Raw genomic sequence first — 7,949 nt, 5'->3', positions numbered from 1 at the left:
GCTAACTTGTAACTCTCAAGCGCCCTCACTGAGCCTTCACGCCTCATCTCTACATAAGCCTCCTTCTTCCTCTTGACAAGAGATTCAACTTCTTTAGTAAACCACGGTTTCCTCGCTCGACCACTTCCTCCCTGCCTGACAGGTACATACTTCTCAAGGACACGCAGTAGCTGTTCCTTGAACAAGCTCCACATTTCAATTGTGCCCAGCCCCTGCAGTTTCCTTCTCCATCCTATGCATCCTAAATCTTGCCTCATCGCCTCATAGTTGCCTTTCCCCCAGCTATAACTCTTGCCCTGCTTTATATACCGATCCCTTTCCATCGCTAAAGTAAACGTAACCGAATTGTGGTCACTATCACCAAAGTGCTCTCCTACCTCCAAATCTAACACCTGGCCTGGTTCATTACCCAGTACCAAATCCAATGTGGCCTCGCCTCTTGTTGGCCTATCTACATACTGTGTCAGGAAACCCTCCTGCACACATTGGACAAAAACTGATCCATCTGAAGTACTTGAACTATAGCGTTTCCAGTCAATATTTGGAAAGTTAAAGTCCCCCATAACAACTACCCTGTTACTTTCGCTCCTATCCAGAATCATCTTTGCAATCTTTTCCTCTACATCTCTGGAACTTTTCGGAGGCCTATAGAAAACTCCCAACAGGGTGACCTCTCCTTTCTTGGTTCTAACCTCAGCCCATACTACCTCAGTAGACGAGTTGTCACCAAACGTCCTTTCTGCCACCGTAATACTGTCCTTGACTAACAATGCCACACCTCCCCCTCTTTTACCACCTTCCCTGATCTTACTGAAACATCTAAACCCCGGAACCTGCAACAACCATTTCTGTCCCTGCTCTATCCATGTCTCCGAAATGGCCACAACATCGAAGTCCCAGGTACCAACCCATGCTGCAAGTTCACCCACCTTATTCCGGATGCTCCTGGCATTGAAGTAGACACACTTCAAACCACCTTCCTGCCTGCCGGTACACTCCTGCAACCTTGAAACCTTATTTATGACCTCACTACTCTCAACCTCCTGTACACTGGAGCTACAATTCAGGTTCCCACCCCCCTGTTGAATTAGTTTAAACCCTCCCGAAGAGCATTAGTAAATTTCCCCCCCAGGATATTGGTACCCCTCTGGTTCAGGTGTAGACCATCCCGTTTGTAGAGGTCCCATCTACCCCAGAATGAGCCCCAATTATCCAGGTATCTGAATCCCTCCCTCCTGCACCATCCCTGTAGCCACGTGTTCAACTGCTCTCTCTCCCTATTCCTCGCCTCGCTAGCACGTGGCACGGGTAACAAACCAGAGATAACAACTCTGTTTGTTCTAGCTCTAAGCTTCCACCCTATCTCCTTTAATTTCTGCCTTACATCCCCATCCCTTTTCCTACCTATGTCGTTGGTGCCTATGTGGACCACGACTTGGGGCTGCTCCCCCTCCCCCTTAAGGATCCCGAAAACACGATCCGAGACATCACGGACCCTGGCACCTGGGAGGCAACACACCAACCGCGAGTCTCTCTCGTTCCCACAGAATCTCCTATCTGTCCCCCTAACTATGGAGTCCCCAATGACTAATGCTCTCCTCCTCTCCCCCCTTCCCTTCTGAGCAACAGGGACAGACTCTGTGCCAGAGACCTGTACCCCATGGCTTAATTGTCCACCACCATTCACAACTGGATGTGGCAGGACTGCAGAGCTTAGATCTGATCCATTGGTTGTAGGATCACTGAGCTTTGTCTATCACTTGCTGTTATCATGAAATGAATTTATATCTGATCAGTGAACCAGTTGTTAAAATTAAGGGTGGAGAAAGACAGCTGCACTGGACAGTTAGAACAGTATGATTGTGAAGATTGGGCTACTTTTTTGATTTTTGAAAATGAAGGAACATCTGTACTGATACAAACACATAATTCTACAGTTGCTGGGAGTATGAAATATAAACAAGATAAGTTAGGCAGCATTTGCAGAGAGAGAAGTGTTTTTGCTCTGATGAAGGGTTATTGACCTAAACTGTTTACTCTGTTGCCAACATTTACCCTGAGCTTTCTCTCAGATTTAATAAGAGGAGTTGATTTTCCCAATGAGGAAGATAAACAGAAACTTTTTGGAGAAACTCAGTGGGTTTTACAGTGCCTGGAGGGAGAAACAGTTATCGATTGGTGTCCAATATGACTTCTCAAGGCTTGTTGTTCATGGTCTTAGAGGAAGGACAGGCAGTGGTCTCTGATTCAGGCCTGTCTTCTGGTTCAGTTATTCACTTCCAGCATCCACACACGTGCAGAGCTGAAACTGACAAAATTACCAACTTAGAGGATCAATGTCTTGCACCATGATAACAGAGACTGACAGGCTGACTTTATCAGACAAACCATTACTGGGTATTTGAAGGGTGAATTTATCTCGCAGTTAGGTTTCTAAATTGCAATTGACATATTCTGCCTCAGTAATAGAAACCAATTGTGTGGGAGGAATGTGACATTCTATTTTAACGGGAAGCTGCTGAAGTTCCCGACGGCGATAGGGTAGGGGTTAGTGCCAGGAATTCACTCTCGGTATCCGGAGCTCACTCTCCTTCTCGCAATCTTTCCGGAACGCACTCTCACTCTCTGCCCAGAGATCACACTCACTTACTCTCCGACCGGAGATCACACTCACTCTCACTCTCTGCGCGGAGATCACTCTCTGTCTCACTCTCACTTTCCGCCCAGGGGTCACTCTCTCACACAGCGCGGAGCTCACTCACACTCTGGGTGTCTCCTCCCAGCCAGAATGCTCTCTCAGGCGTCAGTTTCCAAAGCAACAGGAGGAATGTTATTTGAAGTCACCATGTGACGGGCGATAATTGAGTGTGAAACGTTATTAGCCGGGGTGGAGGAGGGCGGTGGGGGGGTGGAGATAGACATTTGCACCTTTCTGCATTTTCCATTCACGGAGAATGTGTTCACTGGAGGAAGAACGGAACCATTTCTTCATGTCGATTCTCTAAAAAAAAGAATTTCTTTGAGAAACCGCATTTATGTTGTTAAACATTGTGCAAAAAAAATGAGGAGAAACGATTGGCCGGAACTGTTTGGGATGAAATATTTCTTTCACTCTCTCCGGTGACGGTGAGTTTATTGGAATGTTTCAGACCCTTAGCGGAACGAGGCTTGTGCTGAGACAGTGTTTACAATGAGCAGGGATTGACCTGAAACGTTAACTCCCGCCACAGAAACTGCCTCACACACGAAACATTCCGTTTGCTTTTGTTTCAGATTTTCCGGAATCTGCGATTTTGCTTTTCAGTTTAAAATGTGATTCTAGTGGGGAGCTTGTGGGAGAGTGACAGAGGGAGAGAGATTCCGCACTCTAGGCAGATAGAGATCCCAGCAGAAAGCGAGAATCCCAGCAGAAAGATCCCAGCAGAGGCCACAGCAGAAAGCGAGACCTAGCAGAGAGTGACCCCGAGCAGAGGCCGATTCCCAGCAAAGAGAGATTCCCAGCAGAGAGCGATGCCCAGCAGAGAGGGTGGGACAGGATGGATCCTGTGGGAGACAGCCTGAGGCTGAGGCGGGTGAATATTGGCAGCACGGTGCCCCAGCAGGGAGGGGTGGGGTGGGGGGCCTCTCTCTCTCTGTCTGTCTGCCTGCACCGTGCGGCTTCACCACCGCCAGGTACCCCCGGCTGCTCAGTGCCCGGGAAGGAGTTGGTGCTGAGGGCGGGGACAGGTGGAGGGGACAGAGAGTAGAGGGTGAGGAAGGGGGAGGTGGTGCGGGGTGAAGGGGAAGGGAGAGGAGGGGAGGGGCCGAGTTTGGCAGCAGGTTCGCCCTGAGTCGCTCGGAGCTGGCACAGGCGCCTGTTGTGTCGCTGGGTACCAGCTGGTAACCACCACCCTCCCCACCCTCCAACCCACCCTCCCCGTGAGACGGGTAGCGCTCGGTGAAGGAGTTAGCGGGAGCTGAGGGTGGGGGGTGGGGGGGGTGGTGGGGGAGGAGCAGACTGTCCCCTGGGGGGCACGGACCTGGCACACAGGGTCCGTATGATCAGCTCGGTGTGTGTGTCATCTTACCGAGGGCGCAAGTCCGCCAAGAAAGCCCCTCCGAAAGTATGCCCGGAGGAGGAGGAGGAGGAGGAGGAGATGGGCACGGGGGAGGGCAGTGAAAGGATCACCATCAATGTGGGGGGGACACGGCATGAGACCTACAGGAGCACCCTGCAGACCCTGCCCGGGACCCGGCTGGCACGGCTCACCCAGCCCGGAGCCAGCGGTGGCCAGTTCTTCTTTGACCGGCATCCCGGCATCTTCGCGTCGGTGCTGAACTATTACCGGACCGGTAAACTGCACTGCCCGGCCGATGTGTGCGGTCCGCTCTTTGAGGAAGAGTTAGCTTTCTGGGGGCTGGATGAGACCGATGTGGAGCCCTGTTGCTGGATGGCGTACCGCCAGCACCGGGAGGCGGAGGAAGCGCTCGACATCTTCCAGCCGCTTGGAACCGGCCCCGGAGAGGAGGAGCCCGAACCCGGGGGGGAGCCTGAACCGGGACCGAGCCGGGCCCGGGGGCCCGGGGAATCCAGCTGCAGCCGCTCGGCCCCTCTCACCTGCTGGAGGCGGTGGCGACCCCGGCTCTGGGCTTTATTCGAAGACCCCTACTCGTCCCGAGCAGCACGGGTAAGGAACGGGTTACACTACCCCCTCCCCCATCCCGCGGTTTCGGTTAAACGGGATTTTTATCCTAAAAGTACAAAGCTTCATTTTCCCTATTAACAGAACTGAACAAAAGCCGGTCAATCAACCGCTGCCGATTCAAAAACATCGCGACCAGGAAACCTGTTAGAATCAAATCAAAGAACATTTTCAAACATATTGTAGCTTTTTAATAAAATGCTGCAAAGTCGCAGCCGTTAGTTGGGGTCTGGGAGGGGCAATTAGTGACTTCAGTATTCAGCACCAACCCCAAACAAATAATCTCCCAGTCAGCGGCACGCAGTTCTGACCATTAGTTCACAATAAACATTCACTTCTTAAACTACAATCGCACTTTGTGAAGGATCTATCCATCAGTGAGGCATCTACTGCTTCAGGGAGAGATGGAGTAGGATCCTCACACACCCAGACACACACCCAGACAGACACACACTGAGCCAGACACACACCCAGACATATACACACATACACTCAGACACATCCAGACATAAAAAGACATGGACAAGGGCACACACGTAAACACCCCGACATTAACAGGCAAGACAAAGATCAGGCTGTGGATGGTGACAGGGGAATGGCTGGTTTCTGTGCAGATTCTTATAAGGAATAGAGTCGCTGGGTCCTCGAAGCCAGACACAGGCTCTCCCCCTCTCACCTGGTGACCACAGTTGTATATCATTGAATCCGTTAGAGAATAAAATGGCACCGAACTCAGCGAAATGTTAGTAACCTAGGGGAAACAGCAGGTGCAAGAATGGAAATCTGCCCACAATAATTCAGGAACGGAGCACCCAAGTGTCTGCTTCTAGTAAGATTTAATTTGAATCTATTCAGTTCAACATACATCTGAAGGTTTCCGGGAAGAAAACTCCGGGTTGATTTTTGCTATAATCTGGCTCGTATTTCGAATGTGTTTTTGTCGCTTGTGATTAGCAGTAATTGATATCACTGGGACCAGGATGGATGATATCTGAAACAAAAACAAATCAGTTCTGAGGAAGGGTCACTGGACCTGAAACGTTAACTCTGATTTCTCTGCACACATGCTGCCAGACCTGCTGAGCTTTTCCACTAAATTTCTGTTTTTGTTTCTGATTTCCAATATCTGTAGTTGTTTGGGTTTTTATTTGGATGGTATCAGACGCGTACGGCTCACTGACAGCTTGCTATGTTCAATGCTTGGCATTAGGGTAAGGGAAGGTCAGCTGGAATTTTAAGGCGATAGTAGGAACTGCAGATGCTGGAGAATCTGAGATAACAGCTGGCCAAGCAGCATCAGAGGAGCAGGAAGGCTGACGTTTCGGGCCTAGACCCTTCTTAAGAAAATCTGCTGCTTGGCCTGCTCTGTTCATCCAGCTCTACACCCTGTTATCTCTGGTATTTTATGGATAAAGGTTCTGAGTTTGTAAATAAAATGATAAACTTTGTTGTGTGTGAGGTACACTGCAGTAACCAATAGTGTCCCCTCATGGAGAAAAAATAAGGCAAGCCCCCTAAAAGAGTGACCGAGAAACGTAATGTGTATGGATGGGAGTGGGGTTTGGAGCAGGGACTGTCAAAAAGCTGGAGTGGTAATAAATGGAGAATGGATTAAACCCAATATCAGAATCAGTAATGGAAGGCTTTGTCAGGGCAGGGGGAGGTGAGAAATGTACAGTCTGGGACATGGCAAACACTGAGGAGCTGAGAGTTAGATCATTTGATAAGGAACCACATGATGTTATAAAGACAATTTTTTTTGTATTTTTGGTTGTAGACTGAAATGGGTAAAGAACTGTTTGGTCAGAAGTGCAGAAATAAAAGAAAACAATTTATTATTTAAATTGGGAAAAGAAACTTCAGAGTGCTTTGGTGCATGAATCACAGAGAAATAGTATGGAAGTGCAGTAGGTAATATGATCAGGAGGATGCCATTCAGCCCCTCAAGTCTGCTCTGTGATTCCATGAGATCATGGCTGTTCTGTGGCCTAATTCTACATACCTGACTATGGCCCATGTCCCTCAATACCTCTGCTTAACAAAACATTCTCACTCTCAGATTTAAAGTTAACAACTGATCCAGCATCCACTGTCATTTGTGGAAGAGAGTTCCAAACCTCTATCACTTTTTGTGTGTAGAAGTGCTTCCTAACATCTCTCCTGAACAGTCTGGCCCTAAAGCCCCATAGACAATGCCCCCTAGTTCTAAATCCCCAACCAGTCGAAATCTTTGCCCACCCTGTCCTTTTCTGTTAATATCTTGCGGACTTTGATCATATCACCCCTTAACCTTCTTAATTCTGGAGAAAACAGGCCTGAATTGTATAATCTTTCTTATGACAACCCCCTCTTGTAAACCTATGCTGTACTAAGGAAGACAAGTGGAATTTTGGAATTTATTGCTAAAGGAATAGAGTATAAGATAGGAAAGGGCTGTTACAACTGTACAAGGCTTTAGTGAGACCAAACCTGGAGTATTTGGTATAGTTTTGGTCTGGTAATTGAGAAGGGATGTAGCTGTATTAGAGGCAGTTCAGAGGAGGCTCACTAAATTGATTTCAGAGATGAGGGATTTGTCTTATGAAGAGATATTCAGCAGTTTAAGTCTATACTTTCTGAAGTTTAAAAGAATGAGAGGAGATCTAATTGAGGCATATAAAATGCTAAAGGGGATTGAAACAGTAGGCAAAGAGCAGATATTTCCTCATATGGGACAATCTAGAATGAGGGGTCACAGTTTTAGGTCGAGGGGCAGCAGGTTTAAAGCAGAGCTGACAAGATATTACTTCTTTCAAAGGCATGAAATCAATGGAATTCACTGCCCCAGAGTGTAGTGGATGCCAGGACATTGAGTACATTTTTGGAGGAGCTAGACAGATTTTTACTTAGTAACAAGTTGAAGAGTGGGCAGGAAATTGGAGTTGAGGCCAAAATGAGATCAGCCATGATCATATCAATTGGCGGAGCAGGTTCGAAGGGCTGAATGGCCTACTCCTGCTCCTAGTTCTTATGTTCTTGTGTAAAGCAGGGATTGTTGAAGGATTGCTTTTTTTTAAAAGGCAGTAACCTGACTATGCAGTGTAAATGCTGTTTACGTAGCTGCTTGTTTAAGCAGCAGTGGAAGCCTAGTTTGCAGGTTTCTTTATTTATTCACGGGATAAGGGTATTATTGACTAGGAAGCATTTATTGCCCATCCCTAATTTCCCAGAGGGCAGTTAAGAGTCAACCACATTGCTGTGGGTCTAGACGTGTAGGTCAGACCAGGT

General features: G+C 48.1%; 1 protein-coding gene across 1 annotated transcript in view; it reads left to right on the top strand.

The window, feature by feature from the left end:
• Nucleotides 1-4,037: 4,037 nt before the first annotated feature.
• The window catches only part of LOC109927749 (potassium voltage-gated channel subfamily C member 1-like), a 54,392-nt gene continuing 50,480 nt past the window's right edge, over nucleotides 4,038-7,949 (top strand). The window contains exon 1 of the mRNA XM_048612095.1: nucleotides 4,038-4,667. Within this exon, the coding sequence (XP_048468052.1) occupies nucleotides 4,038-4,667 (630 nt within the window). The remainder of the gene's footprint in view (nucleotides 4,668-7,949) is intronic.

Source organism: Rhincodon typus, chromosome 25 (assembly GCF_021869965.1).
Source record: "Rhincodon typus isolate 14 chromosome 25, sRhiTyp1.1, whole genome shotgun sequence".
NCBI lineage: Eukaryota > Metazoa > Chordata > Chondrichthyes > Orectolobiformes > Rhincodontidae > Rhincodon > Rhincodon typus.
The sequence above is the reverse complement of the archived record's forward strand: the minus strand, read 5'-3'. Positions and strand labels throughout refer to the sequence as shown.